Source organism: Seriola dumerili, unplaced genomic scaffold (genome assembly GCF_002260705.1).
Source record: "Seriola dumerili isolate Sdu_G_001 unplaced genomic scaffold, Sdu_1.0 BDQW01000191.1, whole genome shotgun sequence".
Classification (NCBI taxonomy): domain Eukaryota; kingdom Metazoa; phylum Chordata; class Actinopteri; order Carangiformes; family Carangidae; genus Seriola; species Seriola dumerili.
In genome coordinates this window covers 5371782-5394890 of record NW_019174446.1, presented here as the reverse complement: position 1 = coordinate 5394890, position 23109 = coordinate 5371782, and the positions used below count along the sequence as shown (strand labels likewise).

Genomic DNA, 23109 nt, shown 5'->3' with positions numbered 1-23109 from the left:
GTTAGGGGCTCAGTAATGGGACGGGGATGCATGTCATTACAGGGCCGAATGATTTACAGCTAGATGCTCTTTGATGTATAGACTGTACCTTTTATTAAGTGGCTGTCGTTACGGTCACTGGCTCAGTCATTTCCCTTTGTGTCTAATCAAAATCCATATCCAGACACACCGCCGTCCAGACCCCAGCCGCTCCAGATGGGGAACAAAATAGAACGGGGAATGTTGGCGTTCCCCTTCCCACGGCCACCTCCACCACCGCCACCCCCCCACCCCACCCCACCACCAAGCCTCGGCTCACATTCAGCAATCACTACCAGAGATGCTTATGATGCAGATAATATAATCTAACAAACAACAACAGCAAATAAACAAATGGAAATGTGAACTTCTTTTGAGGTAATTAAATAACAAAGACAGACTCCTATCATAACATTTGGATCCAGTTTGAACAAGTATTTGCACTATTAGCAGTCTTGCTTTTTTCGCTTTATCGGATTAACTTGTTGTTGAGGGCCCGCTGATCGGCGTCATACATCATCCTGTTTGATTTCTGTTTAGAGCGAATTTGGGGAAGCTGCTAATTGGATTGCGGGAGTCTAGCCCCGGTTAAAGATGGTAAACAGTAGAGCAGACTTGTCCCCCAACTCTCAGCCCCACAGGCTTCTGAAACGCCAGCTCTCCTCAGGATCGCCACAATTTATGACACATTTTCTCTGTATTCTTAAAAGATAATTAGGTTTATCACCCATTTTTTTCCCTCTCAGCCCCCCCTTCATTCCCTTTTGTGTACCTGAGAGCACACAATTGCAGCATAAAAACATAAATATTTCTGCAGCACAGCAGCGCTGGCAGGTGAGCCTAATGAAATTCTAGGAGTGTAATTTGATTTACGAGGTGCTAATGCGGCCTGATATTAGAGAGAAAAAGCTCTGATATGGCTGCCTTGTGCTGTATTTAAGGCCTATCAGAAGCCTGATAAAGAGCATCCTGTCCTCAGCACTGCGGCTGAGTTATTGTTGCAGATATTCATATTGATAGTAATTCTTCCCGACGCAATTTAGTGCCGGCAATATATAAATATGGAGATAATAGTTAATTTTGGTGGCTGCTCAGGTTGCGATGCTTTAAATTCAAGACTTACAAAAAAAAAAACTTTGAGCTGTGAAGCATCTGGACACTTTTTAAAGTGCCGGTTAAAGGATGGGCGGGGGGTTGAGTAAAGGCCTTTGACCGAACCCTGTCACACAAATCAGATTTCCAGTACTTTTCAGCAGCTGCTAATTTGAGCAAGAAGCTTTTTGGAGCTCTTGATTTGCAGTGTTTCAGTAGAAACATTTTCATTAATAGTCTGAAATCTGTAAAACCTATTGCGCTTTTAAATTAACTGAGTTTCATAACAAGACATCACAAAACACTACGTGCGTACATGCAGCGAAAGAGATCATTTTGGGGTCCTGGGTGTTTTGTTCAGAATCATGTTGTTTCATTCTCTTGCAAAAAAAAGAGACTTCTTGTAATTTAAGGTTGTGTGTGCACAGGGGTGTGTCTTTGTGTTGTGCGTACAGAGTCACATTTAGGTTTGTGTGTTTGGGACTATTGAGCTATGGCTCATAATAAAAACAGGCAATAACAGGGCCACCACAGAGGGACATGGCCTTTGTGCCTCCCTGCTCCCCCTTCACTCCCCTCTCCCTCCATGCCACCTCCTTCTCCTTGTGGCCTCTCCCCACCCCCTAAGTTATGGGCTGAATAACAGCGCAACAATATTAAGATAACATTTCCTGATTGTTTGTCAGGCAGGAGGCTCCTTCACCCCGCTTTCATCACGTCCACCGTGTTCATTAAATTGACAATTTGTATTTGCCCTACAGCGGGATAAACAGGAGCTTATCTGATGGGCCTGGTCTTTTATTATTTATTTCATTATCTTTTTTCCCTCTCCTCCTCCTCCTCCTCCTCCTCCTCTTTCTCCCGGGATTGAAGGTAAACATAAATCAGCAGCAGCATCTCTGTTGTGTGCAGTTGTTTATATTGCAGTCATATGCAGCAGCAGTCCTCTCAGAGGAGGTTCATCTACAATACTCTGCAGACACATGTGGCCTCTTCATGGAGGTTTTAGTTGTTGTTTTGTGTGACATGCTGGCTGTACACTCCTGCAGGTCTCAGTATGATATGACTCGATAGATATTTCACTTTAAAATGCCCTTCTGCAGGGATAATTCTTGGACGTGTTCTTATGAGATTCTGCTCCTTTTTTGCGGCAGAGTTTGTACTGTTGTTGCGTCTGCTGCAGCAGGCCACGGATTGTTGTCTTTGTTCATTTAAATGTTAAACTACCATCGTCCAGGAAACTGATTTGAGTACCCACAGACCACAATGACTACAGCGCTTTCTAAAGCATTTCTCCTAAGCGGTGTGAGCGATGATGTTGCCCAGTTCGATATCTTAGCCTTGGAACAAGCCTGTCGTCGGTCGACATTGTGCGCGCAAACGAAAAATAACGAAGCCAGCGCCCTTACTTAGGAAACAGTTGTCCCAGAAATTTAATCTTTTCCCCATTTTTTACCCAACACCCCCCTCTAATCAGGTTTCAATTGACTGCCATTGAAGGAAGAGCCTCTCCTCAGACACGTATATAGGTCCGAACCAAGTCAGACACCATTTAAGGCTTACTCAGTCTTCCTCCCAATATCTTGGAGAGCTCAGGGCCAAATGATTTAATCTTCATTCAGCTAATTTAGTCTGGATTTAAGCTGCCGGGTTGTCGAAGTGCAGAGTGATGGAGTCTGAAAACAGGATGAGAGGGAAAGGCAGAGGAGGGGAAAACGGAAGGAAGGAGGGAGGGAAACAGAGAGCAAGAGAGATAAAGATAGAGCGATGGAGGGAGAAAGAGGGAGATGAGGGAGGAGGAGGGGGCTGAAGATGATGATCCATCCTGACCCTAGTGAATGCTGTCATGTTCCTCCCTCTAGGTAATCTCTCTCACTCACTCGCTATTTTGCATGTGAAAATGCTCTCCTGACAGTTGCATATCAGATAAATTTTCTCTCTTTTTTTCCCCCCCTCGCTCCCCCCTTTTCCCTTCGCCAAATAAACAACAGTCTTCACTTTGAAGTTGTCTGTTTGTGTCAGTTTGGCTTGAGGCGAGAGTCGGCCTCTCTCTCTCTTTCTGTCTTTGTGTTGCAGCGTGAGAGCATCGGCGGATTATTTCCTCTCACACCGACCGGCCAGCACAACAAAAACAAAACAAAAAAAAAAACAGAGAAGGAATTCTTAGCTGTCCAAAAAGACAAACACAAGTAATTCAGTCAATTAAAAAAATGCTCTTTGTTTACATGCCCATTGATTAGTGTGATGCTCCACAGCATAAAACCGAAGTCAGGAGGGGCGGTGGTGTCTGTTCGGCCCTAAGCTATGACAACGTCAGTGAGCTTCAGATGTTTTTTTTTTTTTTGTCTGCTGCAGTGAAGTGTGGATTTTTGCTCTTAATCATACAAACTGACCTATTTTTAACACACTGTTATTTAGTTTTTATCCAGAGCACATGATTATAGTTTACACCAAACACACTCTGTACGGTCCCCCCTCAATAAGCATCACCTCACCACTTGGGGGTGACAGTGAGTGTGTGGTAATGAGTCAGGTCTTTCTTTCCAACCTCCTGTTAGAAGTACAGTAACTCCTCATGAGGGATTTATATCACAATTCAGGCCAGTGTGGCCTGTGATGTTCTGACAGTAGCCCTATATAAGTGAACTGATGACAGGATCACACCACAGTATAGATATGGTAATGAGCGACAGTATAGACATAGTACCATGCAGCTCTGTGAACGTACAGGCAAGAGGCCCACCTGGGTCTTTGAATAAATCTGCACTGGGTGTCAATCATGTCGCTTTGCTTCGTGATCAGAAGGAAAAAGAGAGGGAGGAGTAAAGAGAGGGAGGAAATGTAGAGATGCAGGAAGAAAAGCAGGGAGATAATGACTGGAACGTAGAACTTGCTCTCGGTTACAGATGTTTATTCCTGCTGTGGCCTCTAGCTGTGCAGATCTTGACAGAAATGTGACAAAGTGAAGGAGCACCTAATGCAGGATCAGAAGTGTAACTCTGAATAATGTTTCCTTGCATTTTAAGAGTGTATGTTTATGTTTACATACAGTATATGATTATGTAATTTACTACAATTATCATTCAGCTGTGGTTTGGCCTTTCTAGTGTGCACTAAATTAACACAAGGGAGCTCAAACGCCTTAAATAGAGCACTGATTTAAATATCAGCTCCTTACTCAGATACAATGGAAAAAGGACCTACACACTGGGATCACGGCTCCCTTAAGTTTTATTAGCAATGTTTTGACCCAACACAGGTGTCTTTGGGGAAATGAGGGATGAATTTAACTAGGGCTGCAATTAATGATTGTTGTCATTATCAATTCATGTGCTGATTATTACCTTGATTAACTGATTAATCATTTAGTGTATGAAATGTGAAAAACGGCTATCATACTTCTTAGGGCCCAGGGGAGCTACTTTAAAAGTCTCAGTCCCGCATCCAAATATGTTCAGTTTACAATCATATAAAAGAGTAAAAAGCAGCAAATCCTCCCATTTGTCTTTTTTTTTTTTTTTTGAGAAATGATTCATGGACTGAGAAAATAGTTGCAGATTTATTTCTGCTAATCAACTAGTAGATTAACCAACGAATCAATTTAGATCTTTATATGAAAAATAGTGTGAGACATCTATTGTAGGTGTTCGCTTTTTTTTAACTTGTTAAAATTAATTTCAAGCACAGATGAATGCCACTGTATGATGTCACTGATCATTTCGTTATTTATCCAGTGAATCTCATGTCCCTCGCGTGGGTATTGAGAGGAGGAAGAGTGATGCAGGCCCGTGTCAGATCAAAGTGTTGCTAATATATCTTTGATTCCAGTCTGTAGGTTCCTTTCTGTTGTGTCCTTGTTGATTTCTCTTGTACCCAGTTCCTCTCCCACTGAGGTTTTGTGGCTGTGTACACAACTATCCTGTTCTACATATATAAACTGTACATTACTAATGCATCTATTTTCATAATCACAAAAGATTGATATTCAGCAGATTGGTGGTTATTTTCTTTTAGACACCAGAGCCATAGACAGACCGTATACTTTCAAACCTTAAATTCCCTGTTAAGAATTGCAGAACTTTCTCCAGCTATGTTGAATCTTAAATTGGTTACTTTGGCAGCATTTTCTGGATTTATTTTGGTTGTTTTGTTGGGTTTTAAATTCAGTTCTCCGAAGCATAATAAAAAGTCTTCAAATTTAAATTGGCAGACCTCCCTGTCTCTTACTTCTGTCTCTCCATCTTTCCCTTCCTTCCTCCTTCACACACATGCACACACAGGCACATTAACTCTCTCCTTCTTTTTCTCTCTCTCTCTCTCTCTCTCTCTCTCTACCCCACTACCTCCTACCTTTGGTGTGTTTTGCATGGTGCCTGGCTGTTTAGAGGCAGTATGCATATGTATGGGCGGGACGGTGGATCGTGACGGGATCTGACATGCAGGGACAAGATCAAAGTGCTTCATCTGATCCCATAAAAACAGACGCAAACCCTCCTCTCATCCTTACAAAACCCCCACTGATAGTCAACTCTGCCAGCCCTGACTCCTCCATCTTCTCTCCTCTCCTCCTGCCTTCCCTTTTTCTCTCGTTTTTCCTCCATCCCAGCATGCCGTGTGCCCACGTCAAGGCCTGCCTGCCTGCCTGCCTGCCTTTGCGATTACGCCCCGTGATAAACAATGGCCCGTTTAGCTCATAAAGCAGGAGTGTTGTGCATAATGCTTACAATAAAAGATAGCATCTCTTCACTCATCTTATTTACCTCTCCCACGGTGGCATGGGCGACAAGCTGTTCTATAAATACCGCGGGGAGGAAGGAAAGGGAAGGAAATACAGATGCAGACTTACATCTGTTGGTCAAATAAAGTCTCTGCCAAGTCAGTTGATGAGAACGAGAGGAAAACAGGGATGTTTAAATATGCATTTGAGCTTAGAGCCAGGTGATAAAGGCGCCATTTTAAAGCTGCTCCTTTCTTCCTGGTAAGTGAGCTTAAAATGTCTTCTCAACTAGTTGGGGACGACATCCATATCACATTTAGATTTATCTTTATGGAACATATAGATTGATATGGAAGCCAGGACACGTTTTCCTCTCCATCCTTCCCTCTCTCCACCTCCCCATCTTTAATTCACCCCTTTTCTCTGCCCCCCCACGCCCCCCCCCCGCCCACCCCACCCCCCTCCTTCCAGTAAGGAAGATGTATGAGTTTGAATTATTGATTCAGACACATGCTACATGCTGCTTGGAGTCATTATTTGTTCAGGTGAGTGTCATGCTGCTCGCTATGAAACAGATACCACGGGGATTAAGCGACACAATCAGGACTTAAAGACAGCCGCCCTCCCTAAAATAACATGGCCCTCGCTGCAAGACGAATGCTCCCCAAAACCCGACTTCATTTGTTTATGACTCGCACATTAGTCATTCTGCGCCTAAATTATAGCGCGGGGGTAAAGATTAATTCAAGCACAGGCTTTTTCTATTGTTTTTACTTCTGTGTGTCTCTTGAAGCCTAATAACACAGCAGATGAATATAGGTGCAAACATCCTACACATAGATTAAAAAAAAAAAAAAAAGACAGCTTTTGTTGCGTCGTAGGCGTCGGCATTAAGAATAGACAGATGTCCAGCGTAAAGGAAGAGCGGCATGCATATTCACATTTTTGCTCTGATTCTAAAAAGAGGCATTTGGCACCAGACAACAAAATGACACACACCACACAAGACAAATAACGCTTTTGCATTTATTAGATTGATACTGACTATCTGAAGCAGAGTGAGCGCTGATACTAATGATGTGAACAGAAATACAAATGACATGTTTGTAAAGAAGTTGAGATGGAGAGAAGATCTGGTGCAGGAGCCTTAAGAAAGAAACAGGAGGTAAAATGTTGCTAACTGTTCATTTAGCCCGGGCTAAGTGGTCAGGGACGCTGGACAGGTGAACTCTATTCTCCCCACTGGCCCTGCAGGGTGTGTATGTGCGTGTGTATGTGTGTGTGGACTGTAACAGAATTTCTCTAGTCCTCTGGGCCCTGGTGCAAAGCAGAGAATAAATGGTGGAGGTGGCAGGCCAGGACAGAAAAATCAATGCCTGCTTATACAGACATGACACACCAGCAGCCAACTGCATTCTGTGTGTGTGTGTGTGTGTGTGTGTGTGTGTGTGTGTGTGTGTGTGTGTGTGTGTGTGTGAGTGTGTGAGAGAGTGTGAGTGTGTGAGTGGGGGCGTAGATGTACAGCGCGCAATCATCCAGCCCTGTGCTCTGTGGGTGTGAGTGCGAGTACCCAGCAACCTCCATTTCCTTTCTCACAGAGTAGATTTTCTAGCGTTTTATGTCAGCTTTGGGATCAGTAAATAACTCTTCGTTTTTTTCCCTCCTCCTCCTCCTCATTCCCCTCTGCCTCTCTTCTTCTCCTGCAGGAAGTTTGAATGTGAGTTGTGTGAACGCTCCTTCAGTGAAAAATGGGCCCTAAACAACCACATGAAACTGCACAGTGGGGAGAAACCGTATAAGTGTGCCTGGCCGTCCTGCCACTACGCCTTCCTCAACCTGTCAGCCATGAAGGACCACTACAGGACACACACTGGTGAGACACTGAAAGCTAGCAACCTCCACCATGAACCATTACTACTCTACACCTACATCATCACAGTAACTTGCTCTAAAGTGCAAAATTCATATTATTTGCTTTTTACAGACGATCACTGTTTTTGTGTGCGGGGGACAAAGGGTTATTTATCAAGAAACACTAAACTTGGATCAGACAGAATGTACTTTTTCATTCCTCTATAGCTGTAGACTATTCAACAAAATGAAGTTTGTGTGTTAACTGTGAAAATCTCACATTAATTATGAATCTTCACAGCTTTGTTTGGAATAAATATACACACGTTTTTGGCCGATAATAGCCATGACTTGTCCATCTGTACTGATTTTCAACATCCAGAGAAAGTCGAGAACCGGTTCTTGGCGGTTTTGGAGACACTCTTGTTAGATGGTTAAACTCTTACCTCCAGATCCCAATAGGACCATCACTATTATATGATGTTACATCAGCCAATTATATTTGAACAGAGACAGTGAGTAGCCAAAGGGAGAAGGAAAACACCAAAACAATGTTTGAATTTCATGTTTGTTTTTGTTTTCTGCCATTCTTCACACTTGCAGTGTTGCTGAGTGTGGGTATTGAGGTAGTGTGTATTCCCCAATTCAAAGTGATTGTCACGTGTATTTTCTCCAAAATCCATCTGGTCACTAAGTGTGTGTTCATCAAATCCATCTGATCCTCAGGAGGGTTTTTTTCCCACATGGATTTTGGTGTGTGAACCACCCATATAATTTGTCTCCCACCTTTGATCAAAAAAGAGAACCATCACAAAAAAGATAATTCATAGCTATTATGTTTCAAAAGGGAGGTTTAGTTTCTTTAAAACTAAAATATGTGCATCATTAATGCAACTAGCAATGCAGAAGGCAAAGCTAGTTATTCTCTTTTTTAACCATAGCTAAATCAAATTTTTGAATATACATTACAGTCTTGCAACAAACTTGAATTTTAGCGTTGAATTCAGTGGGTATTTTCATTATGTGTTTTTTTTTTTTTTATATATGCAGTGCCTTTTCTTCCTGATACCTTCCTGCCTCCCTTTTCATTTCTCCAAGTACAGTAGAGTACACTGTATGACTGTTCTGAGTCGTGTTTTTTTTACTTTCTAAAAACTTTGGATAGACAGATGGTGCGGTGGGCGGTGGGAGGATACTGTCTTGAATAATAGCCCCTCGATAGGAGCCCAAGTCAGCCTCTTTGAAAGTGTCTTTATGCTGCAGCCCAGCAGTTTCCCCTCGGCCTCAGTAATGTCCCACACACAGCTCCTTGATGCCCTTTTAAGTCAATGACAGAAGCAGCAGCAGCCAGTGGCCTGACAGCCTGACTGAGCGCTTGCAGGAGAGCCCTCCATCCGTCACGGGTGCCTGCTGTGTGTGTCTGTGTGTGCGCGTGTGTGTATGTGCGTGCGCATGTGAGTGTAAGACTTGGTGAATGTTATTTTAAATGTGTTTTAACAGTGATGTAACGTCAAGGCACCTCTGACATAATTAGACGTTTTATTTTCATTTGTTTCCAGCCCTCATCATTCCCCATCAGGCGGCTGGCGTCACGCTGTCACCTAACTGTCACCTGGAGAGGCATGGGGTGCTGTGGTGGTGGTGGTGGTGGCGGTGGTGGTGGCAGTGGCGGCGGCGACGTGTGTGTCTTTGTGAGTTTGGCAGGGGAAAAGACAGGCTTGAAGAGAGTGAGTGAAGTGATTAAGATGGAAAAAAGAAAGTGATTGAATAAGAGAGCTGGAAAGATCAAGGGTGACCAAGTATGAACGTATGAAAATGGGAGAATTAAGATTGAACCTGAAACAACCTCATTTTCATGAGCGACAAGACCTGACTTGATTAGCAAGACCCAAAAAAGCTAACACAATTTGCTCTGCTCTGACCTCTGGCATTCCTTTGCCAGTTGTAATTGGTGCAGGGCTAGACTGTTAGCTACAGCTATACAATCATTGCAATCACATTCCAGCAGCCAACCTGACACACTGAAATATTATCTCCATATGTGTGATCTGTTTAAAGGTTGTAAATCGGCTCCTTCATGGCTTTAAGATGCAATACTAACAAATAAGTAGGAGATTTAAAAGTTTAACCAATCTGTCCTGGGAACAGAGCAGTCAGTAATGGAAGAGATGAGAGTTACAGTACGTGTGGTGGTGGGTGGGGGGGTTGCGTGAAGGGTTACAGGACGATGACTAACTGGGGAATTTGTACTGGAGCTGAGTGTAATGATACACATATCTAGCTCATTAGCTGGAACTGTAAAAATTCAAAGTCTCTTGGTGAAGAAAAACTCAAGAACTTCATCACAGTGGCAAGTTTTGACTGATTTGCCTTTTTGTCAAGTGTGTATACTTGGTTTATAATCCCTTAGAATAACATTTCTTGCAACAGCAGTTGATGTCATGATCTCACGCTGAAACACTATGATACAGATTCAGCACAGGCTGAGCACTGAGACAATGTATGAAGAAGTTAGGAAACTACAATCACAGAAACATGTACTGTACATGCATGAATTGTGTAGATGCAATGTAAACATTATGAACAATGCACCAAAAAATACAGCTGTAACATTTGGATACAATTTGGAGTGAAAAAGTTTCCATATTTGACCTAAACCTCGACCCAAACAGACTCTGCATTTTGAAGGGGTGTGTATGGGACTGCAGTAAGAGTGATACTGTGTAATAAGAGTTTGGACAGTGATGTCTTTTTTTTTTTAGCCTTTCCCAAGTCAAAAGTACAAGAGCAAAAGTTTAAGGGATGGATTAAACACATAAACATTAGCATGTTTAGCTAAGTAGCATTCTTTTTACGGTAATAATCTAACCTAGCAACACTCCATGGCCAGGAGCAGTTAAAACTACATTTTGTGGGGTTTCAGGTCATGTTAAAAAGGTACATCCACTGTGTATTGATTCTGCACTGTCTAGGGGCTCGTCCAGGATATTATCAGAGTTTAGGCTAACGTTAGTGGCTCTGTCACACTCCTAGATTTGGGGAAGTTTGTACTTCAGTAACCCCATCCAAGTAAGTTGACACATTGGTTAGTCCTCTTCCCAAAAGCCTCTTCTCTTCTTATGTTAAAAGCGAAACACACTATTTGAAAATATAAACAATAAAGTATACATCTTCTTATATGCATATCCAACTATGTTAGCTAAGCAGCCAAACAATGTTAATTGAATATGTTTCCTTGTCATACTTAACACTAGTCTAGTTTTACTAATCCTAATAATACTGGGTACCTATTAGTAACTATGTTTTACACTGTGGACAAAAACAAATGTGCGTCTTTATTTGAATGTCTTCTACATGGATTATCAACTGGTGAGCACACTGACATTTTGCTTGCAACATTAGCCTCAGTCTTGTAGCATGTTAGCTTGTATATTGCTAGCAAGTGCATGTTAAAGACCCCTTTAGCCATGGTGAAGAAAGTATTCAGATAATTTACAATTAAAAGATGCAATACTACACGATACATACTGTATACTCCATTAAAAATGAAATACTACTATAGTACTTGTAAAGTACAAGTACTAAATTTTACAGTACTTGAGTAAATGGACTTAGCTAACAGTCAGCTTAATTTGCTAGCTCGCTAGCTACAGATGTTAAAATATGTGCGGGATCATTGTCATCTTCTCTGGCAAATGAAAGGTTGTTGGTTTAAATGCTTAGCTAGCTAGCAAATTAAGCTAAAATAGCTTGCATATTAGGCTAGCATTTTTCTACCTCTGTCTGAGGACCAGGTATTTTTTTTCAAGAAGTTTTTGTAATCCATTGTTTACTAAAGGTGTTGCATGGTAAATCTGCCCCATTATTATTATGTAAACTGTGTGTGCAGCATGTGAGAAAGAGTGTTAGGAATAACAACTATAACTAAGGGGGGGCAGGGCATAGCAAATTGTCATTTCAGCAACAAACACTTGATAACGACAAAAGCATCAATAAATAAATGTACTTTGCATTGCTACTACACTGGGCCAAACCAACTGCCAAGAGTAAGGAGTCCCTAAAAGAAAATGTTTAATTTCATCATCCTGTGGTTAGAGTCACTGATTGTGACATGCAGAGTCCCCCTCCCCAAGAAAAGAAAAAAAAGTTAACACCTCCGCTCTCCTTCTCCTGCCTCTAACCGGATTCATTGTTCCTCTCTGATTTGTGTGTTTTTTATGTTAATCACTCTCTCCTCACACACCAGTCGTGTCTGAGGGAGGGGGAGGAGGGGCGGGGGTGGGGGATTCAGTGGTCGTCAGCCGCCAGGGTCATTTGTAACGGCTGATGAATGAGCGACTCAAATAAATAAATAAGTGCACTGCATCTGACCCACCCAGCTTTCCCAGGCTCTTGGGCGTTGTGGGGAGGGGGGGGTTGAACACAGCGACAGGGCCACAATTGATTTCCTCATTGCTTCAGTTTGTCGCTTAATCTGGCGATATGCTGATAAATCTTCGCACTTTGTCAATTAATTTCCCTGAAAAATGAGACCCAAAATGGCGAGCACATCAATACAGCAGCGGATTCTGTGTCAAAAATTAAGCGGTAAAATTAATTGCCCTCCCATCCGCTCCTGCTAAAACATAACTAATGAGGGAGGCAATTATAGCTGCATGCAGACTCCTCCGGGGTTATTTAAAACACACACACACATATACATATATATATATATATATATTCATTCACACACATGCAAAGAAAAGGTTGTATATTTTGACTTCAAAGATCTTTTATTGTCTCGCAATAAGGCATATTTAATTCCAGTAACGGATGGAGGGTGGAGGTGTATCATGGGAGCAAAGGAAAAGGAGTGATAAGCCAATATTCAAATAGCCAAAAAGTTTAAGGGCTCTCAGTGCAGACACATTAGCAGGAAATGTGGTTTTTAGGGCATTTTTGTGTCAGGTGCTAGATTTTAGGTACACTGGGTTGTGTATGCTTTTAAGCGGATGATTGTGACCTACAGCTTGATTTGTGGTTCTCTGCAACTTTGTGTGTCTTGCCTTCACCTCTGCAATTGAACAGCTGAGATTTGATGTTTGAGGGTTTAGAGGCAGGATTGAGTTTAGAGTAGAGTAAGACTAAGAGATAAGGATGTGGTTTTAGGGTGACTATTATGTTGGAATAAAGTTCAAGGTAAAGGTTAAGTTTTATTTATGTACAGACAAAAGGGTTAAGGTGAATCAGGGATGAGTGTAGTCAATTTAAAGTTGTGTTGTGGATGGGGGGGGGGGGGTCTGTGCTGCTTTAGTCAGCCAGATCTTCTGGTGTTGACAGCAGCATGTCACTCTCGTAACTACCCCACCTCGCCGTCCCCACACCAGTCCTCAGAGGGCTCACCGCCACAGAACAGCAGATGAAAAGCACATATGTAATTTATCGCCTGCGTTTCCTCCTCAAGAATAATTGTGGCGACCGCGGCTGGGCGTAGGGATCGATAGCTATGGATTTTTCTGTGGTGGGGTCTTGTAGCGTTGGGCGTAATGAGAGAGGGAGGGGAGGTAGGAGGGGAGAGGAGGATGGACCGGCGCTGTTTTTTCTGATGAGGAGAAAAGGTCTGACTAGATGCTTAGTAACTCATCTGGAGTTTACAGCTACAGGAATAAAGACTTTTTCTCTTTGTTTTTGCATCAAACCTGTTTGTCTCTGTGGGCAGTGGACTTCTACATGAACACAAAATTATCAGCTCTGGATACTTTGCATGGTATATTTTTGTATGATGGTGACAGTTATAAGTTTCTAGCTGAGGCTGTTAAACTGAAAAGTTTGATAAACTTTGATTGTTGCTTATATAATTAAAAATATTTAATGTTATTGAGAAATGCTTAAGACTTGAAACCAAGTTTTAGGGAATATAAAACATCCATTTTATTTGTTTCTTTTGTTTCCATTATTAGTACTAACTGCTCATTACCACACTATTTCTGCTTTCCACAATTCACTATGAAAGTTCATACTACCCAGTTTTTCCATGTAATCTACACAAAATACAGCACTGTTGCACCAAAAATACAAACAATTTTACTCATAGTAGCACATTTTCAGATTCTGTGACACTTTGTCTTTTCCAGAAACATCAGATATCATGTATTTAGAACAACACATGCAAAGTGGCGATTTCATAAAGTAACAGAATGGGCATTTATTAATATGAAAACATTGTTCCGTTAAAGGCCATCCACACTGGGATTGGAAAGGGGACCTGTATGAATCGGCCTACAACTGCACCTTTTTAAGGCTGTTTTTCTCTCTTTTAAGTGGCACTGCATTAAAACTCTTCTCACAGTTGAGTGGCTTTAAATGGGTATAACAGAGGAAACTTGAGGCTGCTCTGTCTCTGCGGACTCGGTGAAAGCTGCTATCTGTGCAGAAGAGGAGCAGAGCACTGCTGAGGCCCAGCTGGAAGAGTCACCCAAATGTGTTATCAGTGTGTGGCGAGAGCTGCAGTTTAATATCAGCATTTAAATGAATAGTTTGGTAATGTCGATCATACATGCAGCCTGCGTCTTTATGTTAGACATGTGTGACACCTACAGTGTCTCCATACATGTGCTGGTACATAACATGTACATTTAGCACACCACATGCAGTTTTGATTTATGTGGGGATATCTGCATCTTTGTGTGTGTGTGTGTGTGTGTGTGTGTGTGTGTGTGTGTGTGTGTGTGTGTAGATTTGCATGCACATCTGTGTCCATTTGATAAATGTGTTTGTGTGTGCATGTACATACATTTCCCTGAGTGAGTCTTATCACAAATGTTGTGCATGTGTGTGTGCAGGAGTATGTGACTGCCTGTGTGCAAAGGCAGAGGGAGAGAGAGAGGTAGAGATAGAGAAAGAGAGAGAGAGACCATCATGCTGTTAATGACAGAGCCAGATGCAGGGAAGAGAGGAGGAGTGTAAAAAAGCTCTCCACACTCCCCATCTGGAAGGCATCGCCCCTAAATGAAGTTGTACAAAACCATCCCATTGATAATAAAGCTAATTTTTATGGCTCTGACAAGTATGTAATTATGTTCAGCGGTGCTTTTCAGATTTTATCACAGTCAATAAACCACACTGGCAATTTCCCGTCCCCCATTTGACATATTTACACGGATCCATCTGATTGGAGGAATTAGTTAGCTGTGAGAGCTCTGATGGATATACACTAGTGATCTGTGACTTCTGCTTGGCTCATCTGTTAGCCAACTAGACCCGCTGCTCATCTGTTCAGTCTGTCTTTTTCTTTTCTCGATTTCTGCCTTTCTCATCCTCTACACATTTCTCCTCATCCACTAACTCAATATTCCTCCTTTGTCTTTGCTTGCACCCTCAGATTTTGCTCACAGGCACCTCAGCAGTTGTTCTGAGTTAAGAAAGTATCTCTCATTCCTTCCCCCACCAGGCTTTTTTTTCCTCTGAAAGGATTTATAAATCTTCAATAACCTTTCACTTATTACCACACCATGATATTTGAGGTTGCAATTTTACTATTTGTTTTTGATTAATATTGATGCAGTTTTAAAATTAAAAAGTATTACAGACGGATTAATTACGCTGAGCTATATTTAGCCGAGGCAGACAGAAGGAAAACAACGGAAACAAGGCAAATGTCAGGAATTGTGTAGCTTCACATACTCGTGTGAATGAAACCAGAAGTAGCAGTTTATTTTATTACAAATGACATCACTTACATTCCCAATGTGTCAAAATAAGCTTGTTACAAATGCACATCTATGTGTAGGTTAATATAGAACACAATAGATATATATATTAAAAACATAAATATGTTGTATTTCAGTTTAATTGAGTTTATTAAGCTCAATAGGATCTGTCCCTTGATATTAAAGGTTTATGTCCTTTTACAGTTTGAACAGCTAGAAATACTTTTATTTTCCATGGTTGTCTTGATTTCATGTAGCATTAAAACTGTCAGAGAGGGTCTTAAAATTAAGTTTTTCAGTACTATAAATATCCTCCTGTATGTGACAGGAAAGCAGGTGTGAATGTCATTGCTTTCAGTGTTGAATTGTAGGAAAGTTTAGCTTTATTACAATTACAATTACATTATCACAGCTGTTACTACTGTTTCTTCCACTAATGATAACACTGTACAGTGTCGGCACTAAACCTTCATTGCACAGACAATTTTGTTTACTACATCAAGTATGGTAGGTCGAGGTCAAAGTCTGTTAACTGTGATTGATGTTTACAACAGACAGTATGGGTAATAATTAGAGATGTACCAATCCGATCAGTATCAGGGCCGATTTGGACATAGTTTAAAGGACTGTATCGGCTAACATTAAGCCGATCAATAGCCTTCCTATAATGTGTATTGTCAACTTCACCCTGCCAGTGCTGGAGCGATGCTCTCCTTCACCACAGCCAAGTATTCTGCTGCAAATCCAAATGAAAATTAGAGTGTATTAATGTAAAAAGAAAAGATGATATGTATGCACCAGTGTGAGCGACTCTGACTTCAGACAGAGAGGTTGGCTAAACTCTGTCACTAACAAATCCATTACGTCTCCTGGCTTGTTTTTTAGGTAGTGGCTTCTCATTTTTAGCCAGTGCTGACCACTTCTCAGTTAAAATGACAACCACTGCTGGCACCAGGTCATATCAGCATTAATGCTAATTAATATTAAACTAATTCATAGACGCAACAAAATGAAACTTGGCTGTTGTCGGGTTTCTCAGTCTGCACTTTTCATTTGTGAGGGAAGTCCCTCGAGTCCATAACACTGCTGCACAATCCTGCTTTTCTTTCATCTCATATCAATAACTGAAGCTCAACTTCATTTATTTCAACCTTGAGTATTTGGATCATTAATCTCATGAACAATCAGTTTTGTCAGCGGTTATTTCAGTGTATCAGATATATATTTAATAAACATTTAGATACCCAAAATTAAAGGGCTCGAATCAGGATCAGGATCTAAAGAATCTTGACTCTGACATTCCTAGTAATAATTTTACTGTTTATTTTTGTTTCCTCTTGCAGGGTGGTAGAAAATCTTTATGATTGTCTGATTGCTTGTGTTTCTTCATAAAAATAAGATCCAAGTTGTAATGAACTAGAATTGCACTTTAAAGAGTTATTTGGTCTCTTGAAGGAGATCTGGATTGGAGTTAGTACATTTTTGAAATGTGTCTCCTCGGGTTATTGCTTCCTCTCCCTCATTCTGGTTCCCTTTTATGTTTTTCTCCATGCTGGACAACACTAACTCTCTCTCCTTCCTGTTCCTTTTCTCTAAATCCATCTCTACAGGAGAGAAGTCTTACCTCTGTGACCTGTGTGGTTTTGCGGGAGGCACAAGACACGCCCTCACCAAACACAGGCGCCAACACACGGGTAAGCAACAAAACACACATCCTGAACTGACGTCGAAAAATGTATCCCTTTGATCTTTACGATGGAAAGTGGACTTGCTTGAGGTTCTTGAAGATGTTTCACCTCTCATCTTAAAAGGCTGTTTCAGTTCTAACTGGCTAGTGGGATCAAAACCAAAAAAAGAACAGACAGAGTGGAATACTACAATAAACAGAACAACATTGCCATTCCTTACGTTGCTGGAGTATTTGAAAAACTCTTTATCAAACACAGAATCCCTGTGCACTTCAAGCCCAGGAACACTCTGAGGCAGAAACTTGTCCACCCTAAGGACAAAACACCCAAGCGTAAGCAGAACAGTGTACAACAACCGCTTCACAAGCGCATGACACAACACAGGAGAGCCGACTGCTCAGGTCAGGATTCTGCAGTCCATCTACATCTAAAGGACAAGGGACAGCAATGTAAACATTTTGGCCAGAGAGAGCCGATGGTTTGAAGGAGGAGTAAAAGAATCTACCTCAAACTGGAGCAACCATGGCTAAACAGAGGAGGTGTTCTACGACACTATTTATCAGCCACTTACAATGCAGTCTTGAGATCACTCCCATCCAGACCATGACTCACGTGACACCAGCGACTCACATGATGGCCGGGTGTTAACCACCCCACAAGAAATTAAATGCCTGAAACTCTCCACTAGTCAGCTAAGACTAACGAATCCTTTCGGGTGCGAGGTAAAACGTCTTCCAGAACCTCAAGAAAGTCCAGCTCCCTTCGTAAAGCTCTAAGAAATCCCATGACCTGAATGACTGGGAGTCTTCACACATGTCGTAAATAATCTCACAAACTAACTGTTATATGTGTGGACCTTCATAATCCTGGATGGTGATTGACGCTTAAAGATCTGCACTGCCACAATATTTTTTCTCGCACTTTTAGCAAATGTTTGCCGTCTTTCACTCACAGACAGACACACACTCTCACACACACACACACACACACACACACACACACACACACACACACACGCACGCACACACAGAGGCACATCAGTGTGACATGCTGCTGTCAGTGATAGGCATGTGTACCAGTATGGCTGACTGAATCTGAGATTTTTAATTTCAGTTATCATTTCACCATGTCATTCTATTGCTTAGGGAAATTGCATTTTTCAGATAGGCTGTCAATAACGAGTGCTTTTTTAGAAATTGGGATAGTGAAACAAATACTGTTCTTAACCGTTGTCTGGCAGGCGCCCAAGGATCAAGAATCCTGTTATAAATATTCATCTAGGTTTTTCATAATTCATTTTGTTTGCTCCTCAGTTCCTCTGCCATTTTCCCCCTGAAACCTCCAATTTCTGTCCTCCTCTCCTGTGTTGACATGTGTCAATTCCACTGATTTAGCTGTATATTCAAATCTGCTGTCATGCAGCTGAATATGAAGGGATCACCCTGTCTGACTTTGTGCTTGTCAGAGTTTAGCTGATACAGGTTTTTAAAGGCCACCGCTAATGCCAATTTTGGTTGTTGTTGTTGTTTCTCACATTTCCTAAAGACAACATTGTGCTGTTGTTGAATATATTAAAACATTTCCTCTGTCATGCACAGAACTCAGTGGCTAATGCTATTCTTGGCAAGAGCACATTGAATGCCATGTTCTTAAACTTCTTAAATGTTCTGTTCGTTAGTGGCTACAAGAACTGTGAGAAAGATTTTATTGGTGGTTTTAAACACTGAAGCTGTTCAGTAAAATGCTTCCTCACTCGCACCATTTGAAATGAAAATATTTGAAAATACAATACTCCCAGAAAGTGACACACAATTTTCCGACTTGAACCTACAGACATTTTAACTTGAAGTTGATCTTGATATCCATTTATAAGTTTTCAGCACATCTTGCTAACTGATAGATAAATGATTTTGGTGAGTGTGATTCGATTCTTCAGTGGACACAAACCCTTTCAGTGCTTCAACTTTAACTGACACTTCACTACATCTTATATACAAAATATTAACATTTTTATATGCACCTGCTTATTTCCACAAGCGAGGTAGTGAGCACACTTACATTTTCTCCAGAAAATTTCAGTAGTAGTTTCTGAACATTTAATGGCTGTGCTATGTCATGTTTTGGCCATTATTGGTTTTTTAATATGTGGTCTCAAAATCAACCACATATTCTTTGGTTCTGAAGTTTGTATTTATGGATCTAGCAGAATGGTGTCACTTTACAACCAAACCATGGTAATTGTAGCCTTCTACCTGGGTTTGTATGTTTATGTGTCTGTGTGTGTTTGTCATTGCAAATGTCTCAGTCTCATCACCATTCTCTGTCTCTTGTCTTTTCAATGCTTCCACCCCCACAGGAGAAAGGCCCTTCAAATGCAAGCTCTGCAACTTCGCCTCCACCACACAGTCCCACCTATCGCGGCACAAGCGCGTTCACACCGGGGAGAAACCGTACCGCTGCCCCTGGTGCGACTACAGGTACCGGCTCATTGATCCGCCCACGGTTGGTGGCGCTGATGGCTGCCACTGTGGCACTGATGACCAGGGGTTTGATAGGTGGGGGGAGGAGGGGCTGCAGGGGGTATATAAGAATGTGTGTTGCGGGTGTCTGATGGTGGGATAGCAGGTGGCATTGTAGGGTAGTCTAGAGGGGTGGGGGGTGGTAGTAATGCTAGAGCTTTGTGTGTGTGTGTGTGTGTGTGTGTGTGTGTGACAGAGAAGAGTGGGTGGGAGAGGTGGAGGGGCAGACAGGTCTAATCTCCACAGCACGGCTCCATCTCATCACTCTGCCATCATCAACAGGCCCGGCCAGATCCCCCCCCCCAACACATACACACACACAGACACAAACACACAGACACACACACACAGACACGCACGCACACACAATATCACTGTCACTGGCAGGTCCCTGTCATTAAAACACCATCATACCACATCAGTAATTACACAGGAAATTGTCGGTGAAATTGAAAAAGTTTTGGCTGGCGTTGCACATCTCCATCTCTCTCTCTTTCTTTCCTCCCCTTGTCTCTCTCTCTGTCTTTCACTCTCTCTCTCATCCTCTTCTTCCTCGTCAGGTTGTGGCAGAAGAGTGTGAAAGGGAATGATCTCAAAGCCATCATTCGTTTTAGATGTGCTCTTCATTCGTTTTTTCCCCTCTGTGACAAAGTCATTTCGGCAGCTTGCTACACCTGCTCCGCTGCAGTGAAGCGCTCCACTCATTTCATCCGTCTTTTGTATGCAGTCCAATTTCTGGGAAAAAAAATTGAAATGCTGAGAAGTAATAATTGTAGTCAAGCTATTATTTTGCGATCATAGGATTATCTCACCTCATGCCTAAAGTTGTAAAGTATCTCTTGTCTGGCCAGTGTGGGAGTTTTTAACTGTCTGATTCAAGATGCACATAAGATGCTTTTAAGATTTCTGTGCCTAAATAATTAAGTATCATTCGACTGTGTGAGAAAGCTGCGACTTGTGTTTTAGTATGTGCTCTATTAGTTTGTTTGTTCACCAATATGCAGTTGTTACATTTATTAGCTACATTAGTGGCTCTCGGGATGGCGGTGCTGATCAGTCAGTCCACCAAGTTGGTCCAAACTGAAATATGAGAGTGGATTGCTATGAAATTGTGTACTGACATTCATGATTCCCAGAGGATGAATTGTAATGACTTTGATGATCGTGTGAGTTTTCCTTGAGTGCCACCATGAAGTTGACATTTGTAGTTTTTAGTGAAATGTCTTGACAACTTTTGATGGATTGCCATGAAATTTGGTAGACATCCGTGTCCTCCTCAAAATGAACTGCTATAATTTCGATGGTCCCCTTGACTTCCCATCTAACGCCTAATAGAGCTAATCATCAGGTCAAATTTAAAATGTTTCTAGTTTTTTGGTTTACGACCAGATTCTTCCAAAAACTTATGACATTCCCATCAGTCTATTCTTATTAGAAAACTAAAATTGTGGACATGGTAACCAGCATGTTAGCATTGCCATTGTGTCAATGTTAGCAAGCTGACATTATCATTTTGTTAATGTGCCGAGGTGCATCTTGCTAGACTGGAACTGCTGATGGTCTGCGGTGATTTTGCAAACAGCACGCATTTGTTGGTTTTCCCAGAATTCCATTCTTGCTTTGAGTGAAGATGTGTAGCTATAACCTGAGAACCCAGGACAGAAAGGCAAGACTGTAGGATGACGAAGACACCATCTTGAATAGATTTGTCCAAACATCTCATTAATCTCAGTCTCATTAGGTCAGAGGCTTTAAGTATTGAAAATGTATGTAAAAATAGTTAATTATAGAATTAGCTGATTTTTTTCTTTTACTTGAGGGCACATCTTGGTCCCATATCAAACCACTACACTGGACTAACCCCAGTATCAGGAAGATACTATACATGTAATGAGCCAAATGTTCCTGGCCCCATTGTTCCTGTGTTGATACTTAATGATCATTACAGATAGTGGCAAATGGAACAGTAAATTAGAAGCCCAATTAACATTTCGGTGGCCCCGGGGGTTCATAGGGGTCCAAAGGGGAGGGTAGGGGAGCAAGGTGGGTGGAGGAGAAGGGAGGTAGGGGAAACACCCCGCTGGCTTACTAATGTGAGGAATTGAATACGGGGGCCTCAGACAGCCGTGAGGGGCCTCGCCTTCGCCCCATGTTTTTACACCGTGAATACATGTTTAAAAACCCTGACGACTGAGCTACTAGATGAGTTACGCACATTTGACCTTTCATCGTAGGCCGGGCTTATAAAATAAATATGATGCAGCTGCAAAGAAATATTTACTGTAGGTCTGAGACAGTTGAATTGGTTATGTGACTGACAGTTCTTGGTTATAGAAAATGTTTATGTCTGTTTTAAGTGGATACATATGATATATGCTATTAAAATATCCATATTAAATGTTATGGATGACATCTAGGGTACCCACTTGATACGACGTTATCTCCATCAAGGCTGCTCCTCAAATGCATGTAAATGAGCAGGGAGTGAATGATCTATCAAATGCCACTCATCTCCTATTCAGACAGAGATAGATAATAGAGGAGGATAATTATAGTTGGGGATGGTGGTAAAAATATTTTAATGATATTGCACGAGGCCTGGGCTGTCAATTAATGGTGTCTATTTTACTCTTCTGTAGCTATTTATGCAAGCCGCAAAACTTCTTTACTTCACTGTTTAAGGACTCATTTGTATTGTTCACAATGAGCAGTTTTTTTTCCCCTTTTTTTTCTCATTAAAGTCATGGTGGCATCTTAAATAGTCTAATTGATATGTAACCTCTGACTCCTGCCATGTTACCATCCTCCAGGGGTTATTATTGTTTATTGAATGCTGCGGCATTCATGTTTCAATCTACCTGTTAAAATACTGTTTCAGTTCGAGGCAATGGCGGCTTTGAGGATGACATTCTTACTGTCAATGCCAGGAAGGTTTGCGACCTTGTAAAGTGAAGGGAGAGATGAGGGAGGAGGGGGAGGCGTTAATGATGATAACTGGGCCTCCTTGGCAGAATAAGATCCAAATAGCACCAATGATCCAAATACACCCCCCTCGCAACTCTTAACACACACACAAAGAAACACATTTAAATCTCCCCTAACGAAGCGCCTCTCAATTACACCTCTCCCATTACCATACACTCGTTGGGAGGAGGAATATGGAAATGGCTAAAATAAAGGGGGGAGAGACAGAAAGAGGCAGGGAAGGGGTGATATATCCATTGAGCGTCAGTATGGCTGATTCCCATGGTGAGTGCATGGATGGGGGAGGAAGTTGAAACAGTGTTGGACTAATTAATACAGTGTATAGTAGGAGGACTGGTGTGGGCTTTCACTAACTGTGACACCTGCTGACTCCTAAACGCACGTTGTGTTGTTTTAATATGACAATTATGCCATTACCATATCTGAGAGATAGCATGGCCCCCCTAGGAATCCACCCGCGCTCTCTTTAGAACCTTTTAGCTCCGCTTCAAATTTTTATCTTTTTATGCTCCTGCTTTCGAATAAGAATTCACTTTCACTTTTAGAATTAA

The 23109-nt window shown here is 41.7% G+C and overlaps 1 protein-coding gene across 1 annotated transcript in view; it reads left to right on the top strand.

Annotated features, from left to right (window-relative positions):
• The window catches only part of znf407 (zinc finger protein 407), a 148121-nt gene that overhangs the window by 79124 nt on the left and 45888 nt on the right, over positions 1-23109 (top strand). Inside the window, exons 5-7 of the mRNA XM_022753210.1 lie at positions 7534-7700; positions 16977-17060; positions 19411-19531. Of these exons, the coding sequence (XP_022608931.1) occupies positions 7534-7700; positions 16977-17060; positions 19411-19531 (372 nt within the window). The remainder of the gene's footprint in view (positions 1-7533; positions 7701-16976; positions 17061-19410; positions 19532-23109) is intronic.